Consider the following 26,850-nt stretch of genomic DNA (forward strand, 5'->3'; position numbering starts at 1 on the left):
AATTGCAGAGCACCACCTATCAGCCCCTCTCTCTCTCAAGAGCATATTAATGCAGGCATCAACTAGTCAGACTAATCCAAGCACTTTCCAAACTTCTCCCCAAATTGCGAGTCCAAAAGAGCAGTTCGTCGCTCGGGTCTGTCAATGGCAGTTGCCTGCTGGGCTTCTATTTCCACATTCTTTGGGATTTGGTGGCTCAAGTCCTCCCAATTGTACCAGAAGATACTTGACCTGTCCTAGCCTAAGCTATAAAGGATAGTTGTGATACAGCCTAGTTCACAATTCGTTGTGGCTTGGATACCACTGATTTCATCAGCCGACCAATTGGCACCAGTGTCACCATTAGTCACCAAGCTTGGCTGCGGTCAACGGGTTTTTCAGGGAATTTTCTATTGTCCTTCAGGACATGCCCTTTGAGGCTGCTCACCTGTTTCGCTCTGGAGCAGTTCAAAGAGAGCAGGGTCACATTAAGCTCTGCGGGCTTGTTTGTCCCTCTTTGCCAGCCTCATTAGCCCAACCACTCCTTTTGTGGTGTTGGCAGGGGTACCCCATGCCAACAGCCAATTCAACCTCAGCAAGGTACCCAGCAGGTTAATTGCTGAGTGTGCGATGCTCACTGACTCCACCATCAAGTTAGCAATCCATCCAGTCTACTGACAAGCAACCACAACTGCCACACTCCTTTTGTGGTCCATTAGGGGATCAGACACCAATTGGAGGTAGGATCCGACGATTCTTGCCAGGTTGGCAGATCATAACAGCACACAGGTGAGTCCTGCAGATAGTCCAGAAGGAGTTCTTTTTGCCTATTGCAACTCCACCCCACCTTCCACCATCCCTGGGACAGTTGACTAAGGATTATCTGCCCGTTGTATGGCAAGAAGTGCAAGCCCTTTTGACCAAAGATACTATTGAGAGGGCACCTGACACAAAGAGGGATGAATGCTTCAACCTATTTCAGATGTGTGCCCTCTCAATGCCTTCCTTCGGAAAGACAAATTCAAAATGCTGACACTAGTCCAGGACTTGACTGCCTTCAACCCTGGAGACTGGATGGTGATGATCCGCAGGATGCCTATTTTCATATACCCATCCTGAAGGCCCATCAGCACTATCTGCAGTTTGTGGTGGGACAAGAGCATTTATTCAGTTTGCTGTGTTCCCCTTTGGTCTCATCGGGCCCGATTCACAGAACTAACTTAAGACAAAATCCTAAACTTACTACCATTTTCGTATTCACAGAAGGCGCTTACTCATTTTGGTATTCACAGAAGACACTTACTCATTTCGGTATTCACAGAAGTTAGGAGTCCTAACTTTAGGACTCCTAAATGCATTCTGTGAATACCGAAAGTCTTAAAAGTAGGATTTTTCTCAATTTAGTATTAGTAAAGTTAGGACTCCTAACTTTAGGACTACTAAATGCCTTCTGTGAATACCGAAAGTCTTAAAATTATGATTTTTCTCAATTTAGTAGTAGTAAAGTTAGGACTCCTAACTTTAGGACTCCTAAATGCCTTCTGTGAATACCGAAAGTCTTAAAATTAGGATTTTTCTCAACTTTACTACTACTAAACGAGTGAGCTTCAGTTTTAGGGGGTTCATCTTCCATACACCACCTTCTTCCCAGACAGGCTGGTTCTGTGTACTAGTGCATCCCTTCACCTAAAAGCTGTGCTGCCATTTCGCATTAGCCAATTCATCACTCTGCTGGCGTTCTATGCTCCACCTCACCACTCTAAGGAGGAGGAGAGGCTCCACAGCCTGGACCATAAGAGAGTGTTCAGCTTCTACATTGATTACACCAAAGACCATCTGGTGGCTGATCAGCTCTTTTTGGGGTTCACCAGAGTGAAAAAAGGCCTGACTATGCAGACGGGTGCCACCTAAGGCTGAAAGGTGCTCTGCATTAAGATCTGTTATGAACTGGCAAAGTTGCAGCCTCTTGAAGTACTGTGTGCCCATTCCAACAGGGCAAAATCTGCTACCATTGCATTAGCAAGCGGTGTGTCCCTGTCCTAGATATCTGCTAGGGAGCTGGATGGACATCCCTCTATATGTTAATGAAGCACTATTGTCCGGACAGGCAAGTCCGGCAAGAAGAGAATTTTGCCTGCTCAGTACTGCCGGACTTTCTGGTTTGAATCCATCCTCCATCCTGCTCTGCTAGGGACTGCCTTTGTATCTATTCAAAAGGTGAGGATTCTGCCGCTAGAAATCTCTATCAGAAAAACAAGTTACTTACTTTTGGTAATGCTCTTTTTGGTAGAGATTCTGCTGCAGATTCTTCACCGACGCTCCCATCCTCCATTTTCTGTTATTGGACTCTATACTTTAATAAGTTCCTGCATTTCATAATCTTCACACTGATATATTGATTTGCTTTTGGGCCTCCACATCTGGAGGCATGGACATTCTTGAAAGCAACAGACGTCAGCACGCAAGAGTGGTGCTTTTATAGGCCCCACACTTTATTTCCGGAGTGATCAGAATCAGTGTGGAGCTACACGGCGCCACCTTCCAGCACGCAGAGGTACTATGAAAACGTTTCCGGATCCAGTCTTATGCCTGGGAAATATTCAAATGAAGAGGAATTTGCAGTTAGATTGAGTCTGTTAGACCTGGTATATTTGGCGTGACTTTCCCCTCTCTTTTTGCCTCTACCCCCAGTATTTTTTTTTTTTTTTAAGTTTTATTGTTTTATTGCAAGGAAATACAGCAATACATAATAGACAAAATAACACAATATGTTCTAAAAATATGTAACAGTTTTTAACAAAATGACAAAAAAAAAAGAAGAGTAAGTCAAAAAGTAAAACAAGTTAGATTAAATCCACTCGGCAATTGGTGCCCAAATTTTTTCCCCCATGGCTCTTTTTTTAACCCCCTTTAACTTATATAAAGCAGATTCTATGTTGTACATAAATAATAATTTTTCCCGCCACATAAAAAACGTGGGGGGATCCGGGCTAATCCATTCCTTAGTAATACAAGATCTGGCTGCAGCCATACAAAGAAAAAGAAAGTTGGAAATTGGTCTTGGCCTAATAACAGTATGGTATATACCAAGTAGTAATAATTCGGGAGTTATCTTAATCTCAGATTTCAGAATAATGGATAAAAAAGTTTCAATATGTTGGTACAGCATTGAAAGTTTAGAACATGAAAAAGCATGTGTAATTCATCAGCTGCATATAACCCACACCGACTGCAGGTCGTGCTCCACTTAACAATTTTACTTGGAGTGTAATAAAGATTATGGATACACATAAAATGTTGGGATTTTATCATCCCGGTTATAAGACAATCTGCAGCCATTTTGATCGACAATAAAATATCAACATCGGGTATACCTAAACTGTTAGCCCATTTCAACTGACATTGACCTAAGTCATCCCCATATTCCTGCATTAAACTTAGATAAATAACTCCTATACGGGGTTTTTTTTGCAAAAGCTCTAACAATGGAGTTTTAACTGGAGGAATTAAAGGATGATTCTGCAAGAAGCTACGAAGTTGAAGAAATTTAAAGAAATAATTTCTTACCACAGAGAAATTATTCATTAGATCCTGAAATGAAGCAATTTGATCATTATAAAATAAATCACCCAAATACCTTATTCCTTTCTGTTGCCATCTATACATGGTTAAATCATAGAAGATTTCCGGTAATAGATCCTTTGATGTAAGGGGAGTGTAAAAATTTAATTTTCTTAGTTTTATATGTTTACAGACTTTTTGCCAGACTCCAAAAGCTGACTTCAGTATCTTATACTTAGTTTTCTTGTGATAACTGGGCTCTACCATTCTCAAAAAACTGCCCTTAACTTTCTCACCCAAGATCCTTTGATAAATTGATGGAGTCTGGCAATCCAGCAGTTCCACTCTATCTCCCATAATTAGGGGGCCAATGTATTGCAAAGCGGCAGAAAAATAATAAAAAAGAAAATAAGGGACATTCCATCCGCCACATTCATTGCTAAGTATCATTTTTTTAGCAGCTTTCCTATAGCGTTTATAACCCCATAGAAATCGAAAAATAGTTCTCTCTAAGTTTCTAAAGGAAAGAAGTTGAAGTCCATGAAAATCTGTTCCTTTCGTGGCGGACGAGAACTACTGTGCTGCGCGGCGCTTTGGCCCGACTCGGAAATAACGAAGGGAGGACGTGCACGGAAGCAAGATGGCGGCCGCTACTGCAGCCGTGTGAGGAGCTGCTATGTTTCCGTCCGTTGGCCGACCCGACCTGGCGTTGTTGCTGTAGAGTAAATCCCATCGACTTCTGTGACCTTTGGGACTCTTCGAGTTGCGGTGCTTCGGAGAAAGAGACCGGCTGTTTTTGGAATCGCTGTTGGAAACTTATCGCGGCTGTCCGCTTTCTCTGCTGTGGCTGGGACCGTGGCGTCTCAGCTGTGATTTACCCGTGTTTCCGTGGTGCCTGGACCGGCTGCTGTGTGGTATTTGAGGACGCGATTCAAGGCGTCTTTGCCGGTGAAAACTTGCTACATTGTGTCGAAGCGGGTAGCTCTCTGAAAACTGTGGTTGCAACATTGTAACAGTTTTGCTGACTTTTTCGTGGCGCTTGGACCGGCTGCTGTGTGGAGCGCGAAGGGCGTGATTCAAGGCGTCCTTTCTGAAGAAGTTTGTAGAAGGCGGCGGGGGCCACGAGACTAAGACCGCGGCGTCTCAGCTGTTTCACTTGTGCTTCCGTGGTGCAGGGGGCCGGTTGCCGTTTGCCGTTTGCCGCTTGTCTTGAGGAGTGTGAGGCAGTAAGGCTTGAGAAGGCGGCGGGAACCGTGAGAATAAGAACAGTGAGCTGAATCATAAAAACTCTTTGAAGCTACTGGTGCAACATTGTAGCAGTTTCCTGAGGTTCTTCCGCGTTCACAGTTGAAGAAAAATCAAGCGGTGAGCGGTCACATTTTACATTGCTACATTGTGGTCTGTTAATCTTTTCAGCAACAAGTGGGGGCTATAATACCTGAACAGAGAAAAAGACTGTATCTATCTTACAAAATTTGACATATTACTTGAAAAACTTAACTATGGCTCCCAAAGGCAGAGTAACAAAAAAAATACCACTAATTTGGCTAACCCTGCAAATACCACCTCAGGAGTTGCTGAGAAAACAACAACAGCAACAGTAACAGATCTAGAAAATCGCAATTCTCAAGCAAATGGCACTACTAAAGAGCCCATTATACCTGAATTATTCAAAAAAAGACTATAACTAATCCTAACAAAAGTATCACAAATGAGCTGACTCCCTCTAAGGTCTTACCACCTGCTAACTCTAAAAAAACTGATGTAAGTTACTTAGCCAAATCTCCTGCTGTTTTAGCTCTAGACGAGGAAGGAGCTGGAGTAAGAGGGGGAGTGAATGATGATGCACTTTGCCTTGCTGTAGAGGGAGCCAGAGTCTTGCCCAGGTTGAATGCCCAACAAGATGCAGAATCTATAGAATCAGGGGGCCAATGTTTTTCAATGTCTGATGTATCAATAGCATCGGAAGGAGACCTTGATGAAGAACTTTTAAGTGAGGGGCATCTTCTGGAAAAAGACTGGGCGGATGATTGTAACCAAATGTCAGAAGAAGATATGCTTGGATCAGATTTTTTAACAAATGAAGGAGTCCCAAATACTGTTCGCAAGGTCATAGAGGCAAAAACTAATGAGAATATAGGTGCCATGAGTCAACCTCAATGGGATGGGGTTGGTGCGAATAATGAAATTGATCCTGAATCTCCAGAGTTATTAGAGGAAGCTGAGGAGGTTACTCTAAAATCCATATATAAGCTACAGACATCAATGTATCGTATGATTATGACTCATAGAGAGGAAACTAAAGCTGAGGGTCTCCGGACTCAAGGTGCTGTACGTAAACTCCAGAATGTTGTTCGGCGATTGGCTAAGTCTAGCACGGATACTAATTTGAGAGTACAGGAGACTGAAACGCGCATATCTGCGATAGAGGATGAGCTAACTCTACAAAAAAACTCAATCAAAGATTTGGATAGTACTAGACAAGATGTTGACTGGAAATTAACTGATTTAGAAAATCGTGCGCGTCGCAACAATTTACGTATTCTGGGAGTTGCGGAAAAATCAGAAGGGAAGGATGTTCGACGGTTTGTCGTAGAGATGTTTTCAGATGCCTTTCAGGATCTTAAAGGATGGGACTGGGACAAAGAAATTATAAGAGCTCATCGTTTTCCTTTCAATCAAAAACTTGATCAGGAGGGGAGGAACAAAAATCCAAGAGCTATTCTCATATGTTTTCAGAATTATCTTCTCCGGGAGATTTTGTATGACCTGGCTAGGCCATCCAAAACTAGAAAATGTTTGGGGCATGAATTCTTTGTCAGACCAGATTTTTGCTCCGCAACGGTTCAACAACGCTGGAGACTTAAACAGCTAATGGCACCAATGCAAGCTAAGGGGGGGCAAACCTTCTTATTAAACCCAGCTAAGCTCAAAGTTGTGCATAAGGGAAGAACCTTATTCTTTGTTTCGGAGATCAAAGCACAACAATTCCTAGAAACTATGTAATAATGCTTTATAGGATAGAGGTTAAGGATAACAATTGTATCTAGATCTCTTTATTTTTGCCAGAGGCATTCTATTCATTTTTTTTCTTTTCAGGTTGGACTGGCCCGGGCGGAACTCACAGCCCATACTCACTTACCATCAATGAGGGCACTAGCCCTTACGCTTCTGGTGGGGGGGTGTTGGGGAAAGGGAGGGGTGGGGGGGAAGAGTGGGGGTTGTGTGTGGGAAGAATTCTTTCTTTTGGGGTGCAAGGACATACAGCTGGAAGATGTATTCGTTTTGTGTTCAAGATCCACTTACGGCAGGTGCCGAATGTTGAAAATTTTTGTTAATGTATCCTTGATTAGGCGAGTTTATCTTGAAAGTAATATACAATGGCTATATTGTCGATATGTTCCATTAATGTATGTGGCTTAAATGATAAAAGAAAAAGGGGTATGATGGCTCAGATGTTAAAAACTATGCGGGTGGATCTACTCTGTATACAGGAGACTCACATTGCCTGGTCTAACAGAGCGAGTTTAAGAGATCTTGGACTGGAAGTGGTAGGGTGTTCTCGTCAGAATTCTACAATAAGAGGGGTTGCAATTCTTAAGAGACATGGATTGGGGGAAATAAAAAAAGTTAAAGAAGACTTATCTGGATGATGGGTGATTGCTGAACTTAAATATGGAGGACTGATTATTACTATATGTTCAGTATACGCATCTATATTGGATGATCCCGCCGCTCTGAATCATCTAAGTGTAGAATTAGCACAATGGTCTTCCAATATTATTTTATGTGGAGATTTTAATTTACATTTGGAAGAAACATTCGACATTCATAGCAGCACTCCATATAAGGGTAGGAAGAAGAAGGTCTTTGCAGCACTTAAAGGGATCATCCAAGAATATAGACTATCCGATGTAGGGCATGAGAAAAGGGCAGGGATGTTTGGCTATACTTTTTTTTCTGCTCCGCATCAAAAATTTTATAGATTAGATTATTTTTTTGTATCTAAGGCCTTATGCAACGACCTAACTCAAGTGGAATATGGGGTTCTTCCAAAAATTATCTCAGATCATAATCCTTTAATGTTTAAGTTTGAATTAAATACTTCTAACACCCCTCGTTCATGGTCTTTTGATCGTAAACTATTGTACGATTTATCTTACATTGATCATATGAACACTTGGATCCCAGAATTTTTTTCTAACAATAAAGGTACCGCTTCTCCTGAAATAGTCTGGGATGCTTTCAAATGTGAGGTTCGGGGTGAAACATTGAGTTACTCAATAAATAAACAAAAGGAAGCTAGACTGCAAGAAAGTTCTGAAATTAAAAACCTTAGATTTTTAGAGATTCAACTTATGCAAGCATGTAACCAATGATTACCCACTGAAAGTGTTATAAAGAAATTAACAACTTTGAAAGTCAAGATACATCAACGATTTGCCACAAAGTTTGCTCAACAAGTCTCTGCCTTCAGGACAGAGGTTTACGAAGTTGGAGAAAATTCTGGTAAACTCTTGGCAAAGAGGGCGAGACAAAAAGCGACATTCGCTAGTATCAATAAAATAAACAATCAGACAGGGACGACTGTTAGCAAATTAGAGGACATTCTTAGAGTATTTAGTGATTTCTATTCTAAGTTGTATGCTGACGATGATCGCCCTGATTGCTCAGATCAGATTAATCGGTTCGTTGACTCAGTTTTGAATTCTTCCCTATCTAATGATGAGAAGGAGAAACTAGACTCACCATTTACATGGGAGGAGATTGAACTCTCTTTAATGTCGCTAGCTTCAGGAAAAGCTGCAGGTCCCGATGCCATTCCTTTAGAATTTTACAAATACTTTAGGAATGTTCTAAAACTAGAATTATTGGATTTATGTTTGAATGCTCAGCAAGGTAACGCCCCTCAATCATGGCATGACTCTATAATCACGGTGTTTCTTAAGAAAGGCAAGCCTCCGCTATCACCCTCATCTTTCCGTCCTATATCTCTTATAAATGCTGATAGTAAAATCTTTTCTAAAATTTTAGCGTTACGACTATCTAATATCATCTCCCCGTTAGTCTCCATTTACCAACATGGCTTTATTCCGTCCCGAGACACTGCTGATCACATTCTGCGTGTGATTTCTTTCCTGGATTGGTCTCAAGCAACTCGGTCTAATGTTGGACTCGTATTTCTATATGCTGAGAAAGCTTTTGACCGGGTTACTTGGGGCTATCTCTGGGAAATCCTGTCAAGGAAGGGACTAGGCCAAGGCATTATAAAAGCTTTAAAAACGTTATATATTTCCCCTAGAGCGTATATCCGTATTAATGGGCAATTATCTTCACCTTTATCAATTACTAGGGGCACCCGACAGGGATGCCCCTGCTCTCCGTTACTTTTTGCTTTTTATATTGACCCTTTAATTAATCGTTTTTTTTCAGAACCTAACATTAAACCCATACATTTAGCTAATATTAATTATCGCGTTCTAGCCTACGCCGATGATATAGTGATTATTACCACGGACGTTCAAACAGCTTTACCTACTATTGATGAGATAGCTAAACAGTTTAGGTTTTTTTCTGGCTACAAACTTAACTTGGAAAAAACACAAATTCTTTACTCAGGAGAAAATCCACCTGCAAACATCTCTATCATTCCAGAAGTCACATACTTAGGAATCAAAATCTCTCTACCCATAGAGAAGATACCAGAACGTAATTTAAACCCTCTAGTAACTCAAATTAACACTTCACTGCAGCGCCTGGATCATCTACACTTATCTCTTTTCGGCAGACTTAGCATTCTAAAAATGCTGATTCTGCCAAAAGTATTGTATCTGTTTCGCACAATACCATTACCCCCAGTATTTATGATGCTGTGCTGGATTTCCTTTTTGCTGGTTTAGATGCTTTGGGCACTTTGCCAATGCTGTTCAGTGTCAAAGTGCAAGTGCTCCCTGTGTAAATTGTTATTCAGGTTGGTTATCCATGATTGGCATATTTGTGTCACCAAGAAGTACCTAGTAAAGTGCACTGAGTGTGCCGGGGCTGGTGATAACAAATGCTACTAGTGGGCCTGCAGCACTGATTGTTCCACCCACATGAGTAGCCCTCAAATGATGTCTCAGGCCTGCCACCGCAGTGCCTGTGTGTAGTCTGTGAACTGCCATGTCCTCCTGGTCAGTGTTCCCACTCGCCAGGCCCAACCCATCCCTTTCTGTACACATTTGTCACCCCTATGTAAGGCCCAAGGTACCCCCTTGGGCAGGGCGTAGTGTATGTGAAAGGTAGAACATGTACTTGTGCAGGTGACATGCTCTGTTAGTGAATTAAAGCCATTTTCATTTTTTACTATTGTAAGTCTATCTTGCCCCATAGGCTATCATGGTGGATGCTGGCTACAGTGGCTACCAGCATATCTTCCCATAGGAGCAAGATAGGACATAAAAGTCTGGTATCCCTGAACTCAGAATTTTTAAATCCTGTGTTTGAGAACAGCACTTTTAGAAAGTTGCTGTTCTCTTGTCTGACCTTCCTGTGTGCATTGACCTGTTTGTGAATTGACTGTCTGGTTTGTGAGTGACAGGGGCTGGGTGGCTCCCAGAGTCTGGGTGGGCCCTACCTGGGCTGAATAGCTCCATCTGCATCTAGAGTAGTGGGAGGGGGAAGCGCCTGGGCCTGAATAGGGCTGTGCCTGCCTTCCACAATGCTGGCTCCACCTCCTACTGGGTGGCTGACGACCCTGCCCCTCTCTCTGAAAGGAAAGAAGATGCCAAGAAAACAAAGTGCTCAAGGAACACCCAGAACTGGTTCAGACCGGGCTCAGAGCCCTCCTGCACAAAGGGAACAAAGACTTTTAGGGGTATAAGTACAGGACCCCTGACTACAGAAACTTAGATCATCCTGGAAACAAGAAGGAACCTCTGCCAAGGAGAAAGCTGGAAGGCTGAAGAAGATGGACTGCCCTGCTGTGTGATGCTGGACTGACCTGCAGTTGCTTTGCTGCCTAGGAGAGGGGAAGGACTTTGTTGTTGCTTTGTCCCCTTACTTGAAGGAATCTCCAACGGCCTGTTGTGAGCTGGCTCCCTGTTTTGAAGTCCCAGGAACAAAAGGACTTCACCCCCAGCTTCCCTGAGCTCTGCTGAGAGAGCTCTGTCCTTCCTAGAGTGCTTGGGCCAGTTGTGGTGCCTCTGGAAGTTGTACCTGTGCTGGGAAGCTGGAAACCAAGATTTGAGAGACTTTGCTACAGAAAATGTATTGCATTGCTCACTTGCATAGCGCATCCCTGACAGTGCGAGGAAATTCCCGCCGCTACAAAGACCGAGATCGTCGCAGCGCCTATTGCTGCTGCCAGAGACGTCGCATCCTTCGTTTGCCGGAAAATCACCATTGCTGCGAGCATTGTGGCAGAACCTGTCATCGCTGGGTGAGATCGCCGTACCGCTTGCTTGCAGACCGTATCACGTCACAACATGCCCGCTGCTGCAGCGGGGCTGTTGCCAACGCCTCCCCATGGTCTTAGGAGCAACGCATCGCTTGTTTTCCACCTCACCAGCTTCTGCTTTGGAACTTTGTCGCATTTAAAGGTACCGTTAGCTAAACGTGACGCAACTGTGAACTTTTCACGCAACTGTAAACTATTTTTATCGCAACTTTAAGAACTCTTTCGCAACCATATTCTTGAACTGTGTATGGTGGATTTTTGTCATTTTGGTCTTGTGTAGTTTAGATGAAATACCGTTATTTTTCTAAACTGTTGTGGAGTCAGTTTGTGGTGTTTTCACTGTGTTACTGTTAGTGTTGGTACAAATACTTTACACATTGCTTTTGGATAAGCCTGACTGCTTGTGCCAAGCTACAAAAGGGGGTGAGCAGAGGTTATCTAAAGAGTGTATCCTCCTTATCCTGACTAGAAGCAAGGGTCGCTTTTTGTACAGTGGTACCTACCTCTGCCAACTAGAGACCCCCAGTTCTAAGAGTCTCTACCAGAAAGAGCGCTATCCAAGGTGAGTAACTTGTTAATTTGGACTCTAGGTATATATTTAAGGATATCATCTCTAGAGAGAAGATAGATTTTTTTTTGCTAGGATAAATATATCATGCCAGTATTACAGGAAAAAACCTTACATTGTTAGGACTGGGATGAAGAAGATCAGGGCTCAAAAGATTAAGAGTAAGTAATTGGATCATTACAAAGGGAACAATACAAGCACTGTAATGTTGGAACAAAAGGCCTGTACCCCATTTGTCTTCAATAGAGCTCCAAAATTCCAATGTTCTAATAAAAACATATGAATAATGACATGATGTGTTGACACCCTGTAATTATGCTTAAAGTAGCCAGCGATAGGAACTTCTTGTGTGTTTTACATTTGCAGATGATGGAAATGATGGAAAGTTTTGCATACATTCATCAAGGGGGTATACAAAGTTACAAGGGGTCTTCCTAAAACAGATTTTGACCCCTATTGCATTTTACAAGGACTTTTTGCATCATACATAGAACAAAAACAGCAGTATTGATTTGCACAAAAAATGAAACAAATATAGAATATAGTATGAAGATGATCCTTTTTTATGTGGCAAACAAATTGGTGTAGTGGTTAGTATGTTATAAGGCAATTACACCTAGTGATATCTGGTGTTCCCTATGTAGGACAATACTACTAAAAGTAGCAAGGAAGCCCAACAAATAAACTAGACTGCATGTATAAAGTTTAATATTCCCTACATAAAAAACTGAAAAATCCATTTATGGTCACATGCTATTGGAAACCATTAAACAAATATATACAAAAACAAAATACATCCTAATCTACATAAGTTTTCTTTGCATGCTCACTGGTTCACAAAATAAAACTGTGCCCAACAAGCCAAACAAAAACCAACTTCCTTATGCACTGATGTGCGACAAAATGGCAAAGCAACCTATCAGTGAGCTACACAAACTACTATATGGAGGACAAGATAATTGGCCACTAGGAAGAAAAGTAATAATCTAAATGTTTATAACCACAATATTTGCCTGTCATTCACTTTGGTCTTCATGTGTAGCACAACACTACTATAAGTTGCAAGGAAGCCCCCCAAAAAACCTAGACTGCATATGTAAGGTTTCAGCATTATTACATGAACAACTAAAAAACACATTTATGGTCACATGTTAATGTACAAATACGTAACAAATACAATAAGTAGAAAGAAAGCAGTCACATTAAATCTTATTGCCTCTCGGTGGTTGTAGTTAGGATTCCCAGTGTTGCTCCCTTGTAAATTTTGCATCACCACAAAACTTTCTAGACCTATAAAATATTCGACAGTTTTTGATGATGTAAGTTTTTGTTGTGAATTGTTAAGAAGGTGCAAAGATTAAAGGGGGGTCCCAAAACATGTTTTCCCACCAATACTTTTTCCATAAAAATGAATATTTGCAGAATTATACCTTTTGGTGTGCAGATGATTGTTCGACTTGGTACCATTGGCGTGGGTCTCCCTTCCATTTTTTTTTTGCTGTTGCCTCATGTGTTTTTAATAGTTATAGATGCTTTGGGCACTGTGCCACTGCTATTCAGTGCCACAGTGCAAGTGCTCCCTATGGTATACTGATGTATGGATTAGTGACTCCATGGTTGGCTGGTTTGGTTTACTTTGTCAGACACTAGTACAGTGCACTGCATGTGCCCAGGGCTTGTGAATCAAATGCTGCTGTTGGGCTTGCAGCATTGGTTCTGCCACCCATAGAAGCAGCCTGTAAAGTGTGTCTCATGCCTGCCATTGCAGAGCCTTTGTGCAGTCTGGTACTGCCATGTTGTCTGGGCAAGCGCACCCTATTGCCAGTCCCTAAACATCCCCTTTTTTTGCATATTAGTCACCCCTATGGTAGGCCCAAGGGCAGGTGCATTGTAGGCAAAAGGTAGGACATGCCCTGATATATGTGGCATGTCCTGATAGTGAATCACAGCCATTTTTGTTTTTCACTATTGCCAGGCTACCTGTTTCCCATGGGCCAGAAAGGGCAGCTTGATTATAACATCTTATAACCCTAACTGACTCAGGGAGCTAGGTAGAAATTCTAGTTTAGTATGCCTGAACTCAGAATGATAAAACCCATCTTTTAGTGAAGTTGGTTTTAACATTCTGTGTTTAAAAATACCACTTTTAGAAAGTAGGTATTTTCTTGCCTAACTATCTAAGCCTGGCTCTGCTAGGTTTGTGTATTCCTTCTCTGGAGTTTGAGTGACAGGGGCTGGGGTATTCCAGGAGACAGGGTGAGTCAGCACAGGGCTGAATAGACCCATCTGCATATAAAGTGAGGTGAGGGGAACACCTGGGAGCTGAATAGGGCTGTGCCTGCCTTCCAAAATGCTGGCTCCACCTCCTGTGGTGCGTCTGATGTCCCTGGCCCACACTGTCAAAGGGGAAAGAAGGAGTCTTGTCAACAGAGTGCTCCAGGACTGACCAGAACAGGTTTGGCCTAGGCACAGACACTCTTTGCCTTCGGAGAACAAAGAGAATCAGTGTATTAAAGGGGGACCCAGACCCCAGAAATTCAGATCACTTTTGGGAAACAAGAAGAACCTATGCTGAGGAGAGGAACCATAGAGAAACTGAAGGGAGAGAGTATCCCTAAGCTGAGTTCTATTTGGGGATTGGCCTGCAGTGGTTGCCTGTCTGCCAAAGAAAGGAGAAAGGAACTGTGTGCTACTTTCATCAACTTGTAAAGGATCTCCAAGGGCTTGAAGATAGAGCTTGCCTCCTGCTGAAGTCTCAGGGATAACAGACTTCACCAACCAGCTCCCCTGGGTTCTTTGAAGTGCCTGCTGCTGTACTGGGACATCGGAGGGACAGCGTGTCGCAAGGAGCTGGAAGCGTGACTCACGAAGAAGAAGTGTGACGCCGCCACAGCCGCTGTCGTCGCATCACTGAAGAAGGGTGTTGCAGCTGTCGCATCACATCGCAAAAGCACCTCGCATCGCCGGAGAAGAGTGGCGCCGTCGCAGCCGACGTGGTCGCATCACCAGAGAAGCGTGGCTACCGCGCAGCCACTGTCATTGCATCACTGAAGAAGAGTGTTGCCGCTGTCGCATCTCATCACCAAAGTGCCTCGCATCACCAGAGAAAAGTGTTGCCGTTGCAGCAGATGCAGCCGCATCACCGGAGAAGTGTGTCGCAGGACCTGTCGCGGCTCTGAAGATTCATTGAGTCGCTGCACGGCTGTCGGGCATGCGCGCATCGTTGTCGCATCAAGACAAAGACACAACTTGTTTCATTGCACCGGATCTTCATCTCATCATGGTGTTACAGGTTACGAAATTGCAGTAAGAAACCGATGCGTCACCTCCCCATGCAGAGAAGAACCAACGTATCACCGTCCCCTGCGCAGCAGTAGCGAACCGACAAATCACCATTCTTGCGTGTAAGGAACCGACGCATCACTTTACCTGTAACACTTTCGTTGTGTCGCATTACGCATCCAAAGGTACATTGAGTACAGTACATTTACCATCTAAGGAGAACTAAGCTATTTTTACCATTTTTAAAGTACAGTCTTGTGGATTTTTGAAGTTTGTGGTCTTGTGTTAAGTCTATATAAACAACTGGTGTGGTGTCCATTTGTGGTGTTGTCACTGTATTACTGTATGTGTTCACAAATGCTTTACACATTGCCTCAGAGATATGCCTGCCTGCTCATGCCAAGCTACCAAGGAGGTGAGCAGGAGTTATTTTAGGAGTGTAGCCCTTACCCTGACTATACGCAAAGGTCCCTATTTGGTCAAAGGTACCTACCTCTGCCAACTAGAAACCCCCAAATCTCATAATGATCCTTTTTTGGATACTGCAGGTGAGATGAGGAAGTATTATATAAGTAATAAGGCATTTAAACGTAGTGATACCTGTCACCGTGGTACATGGCGATGACAAGGCATTATCTGATTGGCTAATGGCGGTCTTTACAAATGTTTAAGATAGCCATGTTGTTTTAACCATTTTGCCAGTGTTCTGGCTTAGGACCTTAGTTAGATATGGGTAAGTGTTGGGTTTTATGTCTTTCCCTATCTATTACCACTTTAGTAAAGTGGTAATAGGTAGGGAAAAATAATTATAAGTGTATATATATTGTATTTTTAAATGTAACTTTGGTACTACCTAGGAAGTACAGTGGTACATAAAAATAAAAATATATCATAAAAAAATTGGGGTGAAAAACACTGTAACACACTATATTTCACACTGTGTAGAACAGTGTATTTACAATGTCTTACATATTTAATTTTGTGACAAAATTAGTATAGAGTGCAGCGGAAATACCTAAGAAATACTGTGCAAATACAGAACAACTATAAAAAAGTTTTTAAAAGTTTCTGAAAAATATAGTAGTTATTAGGTATTAGGCAGTTCTCCGTAAATCTATTTAAAATGTGTAAATAAAATTAGAAATAAATGTCCCTACCTATTACCACTTTAATTAAGTGATGGTAGGTAGGGAGCTACAATAAAATCTACTACTTACCTATATTTAAGGCCTTAACAAAGAACACAGCAAAAGTGTAGTAAAAACAACATGGCTGCCTTTATATTTTCTAAAAACAACCATTACCAATTTATATACTGGTTTGTCATCAGTATGTACCACCGTATGCCGCAAAGTTACCGTGGTATATCATGCCCAAAAATATTACTAAGGACTAGCTATAGTATTGTATTGCTGTACTCTTGCACCACGCTTGGTGTCGCATGTGCAATGCAATACTTGAGTCAGATTTACAAAGCAATGCAAGGCCACAATGCATGGCCCTGTATTGATCGGTAAATCTTGAGATATGCCATGCATTACTCTACACACCACAATGAACACTACTGCTAAATTTTCTCATACACCTGTATGCTACTCCACTGTACACCACTTCACTATATGCCACTCCACGGTATTCAACTATACGCCCCTCCAGTGTACGCCACTGTGACCCTCCACTATAAGCTATTTCACTATACTCCACTGTACGCCTCTCCGCTGTACGAGATTCCACTCTAAGCCACTCCACTCTATGCTATTACACTGTACGCGACCTCACTGCACACCACCACACTCTAGGCTCTTACACTGTACGCAGGTCCACTCTATACCACTCCAGTCTATGCCACTCCACTCTATGCAGCTCCACTAGACGCTACTCCACTATATGCTATTCCACTCTATGCCATTCCACTCTACGTCACTCCGCTCTACGCTACTCCACTGCATGCCACTCCACTCTACAACACTTTACTGTACACTATTCCACTGTAGTTTTGTTTAGTTAGTCAGCTGCAAAGAGCATCTATGGCTGTGCGCTACTTATAATAAATTGAAGGTGGTGGGTAAATTGTAAACAAAAGTTAACACAACAAGTTTAGGATTTCTAAAGTTTATGTAGTTTTAAGTTTGGTTCACATAGGGGAAAACGTTTTCCTTACTAACTATAACTAAGCTATATATGTGTGTGTTTGTATATATATATATATATATATATATATATATATATATATATATATATATATATATATATATATATATATATATGGAGAGAGATATATTTATAGAACAGAAGGCTCTGCGACACCAAAGGTCGAGGAAAGAAATACTGGCATCAGACTGTTCGCAGCTGTGAGGCGTCGAGGTATCGACATTTCCTTAAGATCGCCAGCTATCACGGAGCAGTATGGGGAGACTGAGGTATTTTACCTATGGGTGCAAAGTCCGTATTGACTGCCCTTGCCCTGTCTGCTGTTCTGTGAGGCTGGTTGTTGCAGTGTAAGGGGGCCAAGGAAGCCGGCCGTGGCTGTTCATCTGGATGGATTATCACACAACCTACCTGCCCAGCGCGGACCTGTTGTTTTGCCCCACTCCTCCACACCACCCACTCAGGCTGGACGTTACAGTGCCTTCTGGGAACCGCAGTTTATCCATGAACACTGAACTGCTACGGGTGTGATGACATCATTAGGGGGAGGAGCAGCGAGTGCTGGAAAGTATTTTACTCAGGTGGAGGCTAATGGGTGTGTTCAGTGTTGGGCGCTGAAGAAGGCTGACTATGCTGAAATGCATTCGCCGCCACTGCTAAAAGATGAATTAAAACGACCTTCGGCCTCTGAGTCCTTCTTGCTGAGAGAGACTGTTTCCACACATATTTACATATTTATATAAGTGTGTGTGTATATATATATATATATATATATATATATATATATATATATATATATATATATATATATATATATATATATATATATATATATATATATATATATATATATATATATATATATATATCCAAAACCTCCCTCCAAAAGAAGAAGCAGAAGCCCTGAGGGAAACAGGTCGGAAAGGCTTTAATTTCTCAGTACATCTCCAGTGGAGGCGAATGCATTTCGGCTTTCGCCTTCCTCAGCGCCCAACACCAGAATAGTAATCACGGTGAGTTCTTCCCTGCTGCCTCTAAAATAGCTGACGTGGGTCCGCTCCTCCCCTGTGCAATGCTGCTCACCTGTTGCAGATCGCTCGTGTTCTTCGAAATGCAACTCCCAAGATGCCTTGTTGTGACAGCAACTCAGGTTGGTGAAAATGGGGGGAGAGTTAATGTTCAAAGTCACTGCTGCGGAGCCCAATGAAGCAGGACACGATGACACACCAAACTGTCCCGAAATCCTCAAGCCTCTCCTCGGGTCACCTCGTACCGTCACAGCCCCCAGTGCAGGAAGTCCAATGTGCAGGGGCTAAATGCGAGATGCAGATTGCCACAATACATATACATATATCTTTCACAGTAGTGATTGCCACTGAGTCATGTGATCAAAGCCTGTCCAGGCCGAAACTCGTTATGGCGGACTATCAGCAATAAACACATTGCACCAGCTACTTTGGGTCCCTGTCTGTCTTTTTCAATACGGAAAATGGAACGAGCGGAGAATTTGGATATATATATATATAGATATATCCAAATTCTCTGTTCGTTCCATTTTTCGTATTGAAAAAGATGGACACCATATACATATATATATATATTTCAAAGCTCCAAGGTTCCCACCTGTTGGGGATGCACTCTGACATTCACTGCAGCAACTTTCATGAGGTAAAAGCCAGTGAGGAAAAAACCAGATCGGCAAGCGGATCCAGCTTACAGCATGCCTGTCAATTCACGCCTGACGCATTTCGTGCTCATTGCACTCTTCAGAGGCGCGACAGTCATTTTGGTATAGAGCTGAGAGAGAGGGGTCCCAGTAAAAAAACAAAGAAATATGCACAATCAATCAACAAAAAATCAATTGACAATAGTCTGCTTACATTGTTTTTATTTTCAATGTAGCTCAGCCACTTGTTCAGGCAATTAAGGTAACAATTATAGCTATTATAAAGTGCCCTGGTGAAGGGGGAAGGGGATTAGTGAGTGAGTGTAGGAAGGGTAAGTGACATAAAAACAGAGCCAAAGGCTACAATCAATCGAAGATTATTAAGCTAATTCAAAGCTCCAGGGTTCCCACCTTTGATATATATATATATATATATATATATATATATATATATATATATATATATATATATATATATATATATGTATCTTTCACAGTTAGGTCAGACTTTCCACAGGAAGAGAGTTTTGTAATTTACTTTGTCTCCATTTGACGAATCTTTACGAAATGTATTTAAAAAAAAGTGCTTCAACACTACAGGGACTGAAAACTTTCAAGGTAATCTGGCAAGCTGGGTTTAATCTGTTCATGCCCATAGACTGTGTGTGGTGGATTGTTGGTTGCCCACAGTGGTGTGGAGCAGAGCCTGTCTGCAGGCCAGCCTCTACACCCAATCCTATATCTCACATGGCCGTAAACAGTGTACAGCAAAGGGTACGGAGGTGGGCTGGGCACAGGGCCACAACCATGCTCATCTAAAGTCTGTGTGTGGCAGTGCGTTAGGTGCCCACTATGGGTTGGGTTTAATGATAAGATCTTACTTTACGGTTAAAAAACACCTAGAAATTCACTGAAAAAAACAAGGCTTAAAGTGACATTTTAGCTATGTATGGTAGTAATATCTTACTTAAAATTTTAAAAAACACCACACTCTGCTTATGACCTCACAGATTGCCTCGCTCATTACATGTTTGATGAAATCATTGATAACCTCTCAAATGACATCATTGATGACAACACTGGACATGGTGGGACCACAAGTTCAAGTTAGCTCAGTAAGCTATAACTGCCGAATTTGTTATCTTTTAAGTGACATTTTCACCTACCTATTATGTCACTTTGACCATTGGACAGAAAGACAAGCATTCAAGTGTGTAGTTAATGATGCTGGGTTCATTCAAGCAGTTACAATCAGATGCCTTTTCACTTCCAAGAGCTTTAGTCAGGTCTTGTAAAATGTTATTTACAGAAACTATACTTACAGACACTCATTGACACATTTATTACTATAGGACTACATTTATTATTATAGTGCAAAGGTAAAATTCGAGTTTCTTAGAAAAACTGACAACATAAAAACTATTTTTACCTCCTCACAGATTTATGTAACAACTACTGTACATCGAGAAATAACTCTCATAATAGTCATTAAGTATTTTTCGTGTGATTTTACCATACTGCAAAAATTGAACCCCTTGCATCCTGGTTTGATTTTCACTGCCATGCACAATTATGTGGATAGTATAGTCTCACACAAGTACACACACACATATGCGCAATTGCTCATAGACGTAATATTATACACATAGATTAGCACATGCGTATACATGCATAGCATACATACTTTGAACGTCTACTTTTATGGTTACCTGACACCGTCTGTTTGCACTTAATCTCTGTCATTTTAAACATATGCTCTACAGTACGCTGTCATTTGTTTTCCGACAAGTCAGTACAGGTCTCATTTTAAAAATGTCTCTGTATTTATCAATGTACACAGCACAACGAGAGAAATGGGATGGGCAGCCTATATAAGATCCAGGTACATTTTTTTCCATTTTCAAATACTATGTTATACCAGCACAGACTGTGACTGTGACTTACATGTTGCCCTTTGTTTCAGGGAGGAACAGCTGCTAGTTATCCAGGACCACCTGGCGCACCTGTAAGTATTCACAAGTAAAATGTGTGTTCTTATAAAGTTCAGGCCCAACTGAACCCTTCATGGTAATGAATATTTAAATATCAGTCTTTTCTGTGCATACACAAGCAGGTAATGGCTTCTGAACTTAGTCTTGAATGTTCAATTCCCACAAAAGTATGGAAAACAATAGCAATCCATGCCATGATGAATGTTTAAACATAAATAAGGCTCTGTGTTTTCCGTGTTTACTAATTTTTCGGATAAATACAGACAGAAAACATCCATTTTCTTGTCTGTATTTTTTTTAAATAAACCCCCCAAAAATTATTTTTAAATGTGGATAAAAACAGAAATTAGGTTGCTTTTTGAGTAATTCTAAATACTGTCTGCCATGACTGCCAAGCCAATAGATGTGTGGATTGATAGATAAGGAATTTTAGTAAAGAGGCTCTAACTGCAGTAGATATGCACAAGGTTAATACTGAAATTTGCATATTTTCATGTAAGTGCACTGATTTATCTTCTGCAGGTGTCCACGGCACTGAAACTTGGCAGACATTCAAGCATGAGGGCATATTTATTGGTTAAATAAATGTGGAAATATAGTAATTTCAGCTACATTTTTCCACAAAACCCAAAATAAATATGGATAAATACAGATAAAATTAGCACAAAAAAATATGCATAAATACAGACGGAAATGGCAAAAAACATAAATACCATAAAACCGGGAACCTTAATCATGAAGGACACTTCCATCTCCCACTCTCTTCTCGCATGCATCTACAGCAATTATTGCTGTTAGTAAACATTCCAGGGACTGGGAAGCCTCTTTGTAGTTGGAGATGTCTGCGTGGATAGAGTTGCTGTGTTTATCAACTAACACAAATAACTCTCGGGAGCAGGTATGGATGAGGCCATATTAAAACAAAGTCAAGTGATGCATTTCCATGCCCCTTGCTCCTAGTGACATGGACGTTGATTCATCGAAATCCCAAGGGTAGCAGAAGTGACATCATATACCCTTTGACCTGAATGATGTCTCCGGAAGTGACATCATATGACCTTTGACCCTGAATCAGCCCAAGAAGAGATGTCACACAACCCTAATCCTGATGACATCACACTAATTAACATTGCTGAAGTTACATATTAATTGCCCAATTAATATTCTATATTCTTCTAGGGGAGAACAGATGGATTGGTGTTTCTACCCCTGAGAAAAGATTGAAATAAATTAGCTTTACTAGTGCATTTTAATGCACAATTTTCACACACATTTGCTAAACAGCCATAGGCTCCAAGAAAAACACTCACTAAATATTCAAGTACTTTCATGGCGTGCCTAGATAATGAAACTTGACAGTTCCCATGAGTTCACCCAATTCTGTTTTTGAAATGTCCTATGGGAGACACCTTATGTTAAAAATTGCATTCATTGCCAGGACCAGCATTTTGCTATAGTGGACCCTTTTGCCCAAACATTACTTACAATATGCCAGTGCCAGAATTTTCCTAATAGTGCTTCTCTTATACTATGGATGTCCCTTATGTCAAAGGTTATGTCTAATATGTTGTGGACCACATTTTGTCATGGATGGACCCATGACATTGCCACTGTTCAAAGTTCCATCACCCCCAATTTACCACAGGTGCTACCTATGCCAAGGATTTTCTCCAGTAGGCCAGCGCTGATATTTGTTCATGGGTGCCCTGTGCCAAACTTTACCTACAGAGAGCCAGCACTAGCATTTTGCTGAGGGTATGCCAAATACAAGTATTGTCTCCAGTAAGCCAATGCCAAAGTTTTTCTAAGGGTGCTTCTATATGCCAAGAAGCATGCCAGGTCCAACAGTGGATTTGCAAGCATAACAACACAGGTTCACTTGCATTCATTTGTTCACACTCATTCTCTCATTAGCACCCAGTTGCACTCATTTATTTTCATCTAGCCTCTTGCACTCACTCTCACCCTGAATCACTCATTCGCACCCTCTCACTCACTCTGACGGACTTATACTTACTCATTTTGTCACATTCACGATCACACATGCAAACATGTATGCTCACACATATACATGCTCTCTCACACAAACTAACGCTCACCCACATGCATGTACACAGCATATATTTAAAGCCATTTTATTTTTCTTACCTAAGATGCCAGTGAAGGTTCAGATCTTGCTGCTCCACTTTTAAGTAGACTAATGGTGAATAATAAACTATTAGTCACTATTAAAGTAATAAAAACGAGCAGAAAACAAGGTTAGAGCTTGACTTTAATAATGTGAGACAGGCTTGTGTTCGTGACACTGATTTGGCCACCTCTGAGACCAGGGGTTGCAAAGGCAGTGCCAGGGCGGGTAAGGGGCCTGCAGGGGTCACAACTGCCACCCCTAAATGACATCCATGAGTGAGTATTTCCTTGCATAATTAAGACATTTTAACAAAAATCCTTTTTCGAGATGCAATTGAAGAGGGAACATTGGAAGGGAGGCTTGCTCACGTTCACATTGTTTTACAGAGAGTGAGAGTGTTTTGGCTCTAGTTTTTTATTCATTAAAGTTCTCCAAGTCTCCGATTCGCCTACCCCTTCTATGGGTTTTGCTACCACCAGTATTGACTCAGCATGCCCTCAACTAGAAATCCTGTTACTATTTAATTCTGTCTTCCTACTGATCTCTGAAGTGCTGCCATCGGGAAGCATTGCATTGACCTAGGTTGTTAAAACATAGTCACTGTCTAGTCCAATGTACAAATGTTATCCAATGCTCGGAAATTAATTCATACATGTATGCAGTGCCTTTAAAATCCTCACTCCTGACCCACCAATGCTCTTGTCCACACATTTGTCAGTTATTAGCTTGATTATTGAAAATCAATTGTATATTATCTATTCAAATAACACTGCAGTGACACAGGTTTGGATAAATGAACCATTCAGTTTGGTTAAGGTTTTACTGAGCAAGTGAACTTTTTCCTTTTCCTTTTAATTGCTGTCTATCACAAATCGATCATGCTATCCATACTGTCACAATGAAGAACTAATTATCATTAAAAAGCACTGTAAACAACACTGGTTCCTGCTAATCAATATATCTTCCTTTTTCAAAATATATAAAGGATTTTATTTAGCTAGGGTTGTTATAAATTTGAATGGGTAAGACGTTGGAGTTTGTGAAAATGTTTTGTGCTAGAAAACAAATAATCTAAAGATAGCTTGTCAGCAGTTCCTGATCATTATTGACCTAATTTTCTGGCTTGCATTGGCATCACCTTTTATCGCAATGCTTTGTGACATAAAGAAATGTGTTTAATTAATGCACATATATAGCATCTCTAAGCAACTATTAAATATCACTTTTCTTATGCAGAGAACACGTTTTCTAAATTTGGGGTCTAGGTTCACTTTAGCTTCCCAAGAACATTTACATTACAGATCACGTTGATAAAACTGCTAGAGTGTCAGAGTGCTGGGGATGCATTCTGATGGGTTTAAATAAAGAAATACGTTTAAAATGATTGTGAAGACGAAGTAGAGTAATAACAAAAATGAAAACTCGTGTTCAATAAATAACTACAAGAAATAAAGTGCAAAGACTTTGATTGGAAGGAAACACACGGATAATACAAGGGAGGTGGATCCACAAAGCAGTAATGTCAACAAATGCTAAGAGAAAAGCCATGCATACTGAAGAGTGAGTTCATTCCAATTATGGACAGGCATGGCTATTGCAAAATGATTTTTTGGGATTGGAAAAAAAGGCATTTAATGTTCGCTTGAATCCGGTTTTATATATGTATTGAGTTAATACAAATACTTATGTTTGGTGTCAGACAGTTCATAAATATAGACGTTCCTTGTAATAATGTAAAGGAATTAAGTTATGTTGTTCTCCTGAAGAAGGGCTCCATAGAACCATATATACTTTAAGACTGAGCAACATTTAGAACACAATGCAAGAAGCTAAAAAATGTAACTAAGAGTATTAAATAATTAAATGCTCATTAAATATATTTAATCTTAGAAAGAGTAATTTTAATACACAAAAATGAGTATGTCCCCGGACCTGTGGGCAGCACTTGGGGGCTAAGACTCACCCCAACAGAGGCCAACAGCAGGGTCAGGGCAGGTCCAATGAGAATTGGTCAGCAAGGCAGATGCAGGGACAGAGGCCTTTGGAAACTTGTTGTGTCCGTATAGCTCAAACAGGAAGTCGGCCAACTGACCCTTGAAGTCAAATCTAGGAACCTGGCTTCAAGACAAGCAAGTCCAATCTTTCTTCAAGTTCTTCAGAGCGTAGGAAAGTCCTTCTTCTGATTCTTCACAGGTCCAGGAGTGTTCCGAGGAGAGTTCTGTGGGGTGCACATTTATGCTGAGTTACAGTCTGTGGGCATAGGACAATCCTTTGTCCGCCCCTTAAACCAGTTCTGGTCAGGTCCTCCCCTTCCTCTGAGTTTGGAGGCAGCCCAACCAGAGAGACAAAAGAGAGGCAGGCCTAGGAGTGAGCTTCATCTGCCAGTGGCAGCGTGGACATATTCTAAAGCTTAGGAGGGAGTTGGGTCATCCTGCCAATAGAGGAGACACCCTCCCCAACCCAGAGTCCTCTGTCCACTGTCCGGGAGTAATATACATCGTGCCACTGGGGAGCCATCAGAAGTCAGGTGACAGCTGGACATTGGCAGAAAAGCCTTTTGGCTTTAGTCATGAAAATGGCAACTTTCTAAAAGTGTAATTTCCAAAATAGTAATGCAAAACCCACCTTGAATATTAACTTGTAGATATTCCCAAACTGAATTTTTCACCTTTCTAAATGTAATACTGTAAGTCAGTGTTGACCTATGCTACCCCAAGCAATTGCCAGTAGTTAGACTTATTACAAGTATCCTCCCCTGACCTTTAGTGTGGTTGAGGTCTGAGCACAACACTCCTGTGATTTTCAGCAAATTAGTTAATCTCCCCATGCGTAAAGAAGAAAATAAATATGGCCTTTGGCAAAACATCCAATCACATTAAGAAAGGAATTTCGTCCATGTCGCAATGAAAATACTTTTGGAAGCAGACATCTGTTGCCGCTATAAGAACAGATAACAGCTGTTATCACAATAAATATCCATTTCTACGTAGAAAACAGCCTCTTTGAACTCCATACAGCACAGTAAAACATAACTACAAATGACATGAGGGTCAACAAGGACGACGGGGCAGAGGAAAAAAAGTATTACCTCAATTGCAGCATGATCAATGGAACAACGTCAATGAAGCTGAAGCAATCAGTACTTGGTCCATTTTCCAGCTGAAAGATGAGGACATGAAGCCAGCACGTGATGGCCAATTAGAAGGCAGCAAACAAGAGTGACAATGAAGCCAACGATTGTCAAGCAGTGGGTGGGCTGCAAGCCACCTGTTGTTTACAATATCGCTTGCATGTAAGAGAGCATGCAGCACATGCGCTGTTGCAGGCGAGACTTAAAAATATGGACACTGATGTGTATACTGTTCATGCCCCTATTCCATCCAAATATCTTCATATTTTCGGAGCTTGTAGTCCACATCAATCAGGGTCAGACTGGCCGATAGGGATTTCCCCACCCTGTGGCAACCTCAAAGGGTGCCGCTAGGATACAACTAATTCCAACTTATTGGACCCTAGCAGTACAACCCCATATAAATACCTGACCACAGGTTTTGGTAGACAGGCAGGCACCCACTTCCATCTTTATCCCGCCTGTATCTTGGTTTCATAGTTCTAAGGACTGGTTCTCCTCTTTGTTTTATGCATTAGTATTGCACTGTTTAAACTGCAATTGAATTGAATCACTTTATGTTTCATTGTCTTGGTGTGTTATTTTTTGTCTCGTTTGACTCGATTGTTGTAAATACTGTACATTTGTAAATTTGTATTTTTGTAGATACTGTGTACATGAACCTACTGCTTTGATGGTCATTTTGTTTGTGCTCGTGTTGTTGAAACTTTAAGAATCTGAAAAAAAGAAAATAAATGTGTTTGGAATATAAATCCAGTGGTCACGTGGTACATATGGACTGCGTGTCTGCAAAATTGCGTTGTTAAACTTTCCTGTCCAGCCACCCTGTTCTGTTTTTCATGTTGTTGAGATCCGGGCTGGGTAGATGTAGGATCCAAAACCTTCACTGGTTCACCGATAGGGATTTCAGGCAGTGCCCCACTGGATAGTCTTGAAGGTCAGTTTGTTGGTCATTT

The 26,850-nt window shown here is 41.4% G+C and overlaps 1 protein-coding gene across 1 annotated transcript in view; it reads left to right on the forward strand.

Annotated features, from left to right (window-relative positions):
- Positions 1–26,850, forward strand: part of LOC147707469 (uncharacterized) — a 385,267-nt gene that overhangs the window by 188,731 nt on the left and 169,686 nt on the right. The window contains exons 17-18 of the mRNA XM_086925650.1: positions 20,483–20,524; positions 20,606–20,647. Coding sequence (XP_086781776.1) covers positions 20,483–20,524; positions 20,606–20,647 — 84 coding nt within the window. The remainder of the gene's footprint in view (positions 1–20,482; positions 20,525–20,605; positions 20,648–26,850) is intronic.

Source organism: Lissotriton vulgaris, chromosome 6, assembly GCF_964263255.1.
Source record: "Lissotriton vulgaris chromosome 6, aLisVul1.2, whole genome shotgun sequence".
NCBI classification, from domain to species: Eukaryota; Metazoa; Chordata; class Amphibia; order Caudata; family Salamandridae; genus Lissotriton; species Lissotriton vulgaris.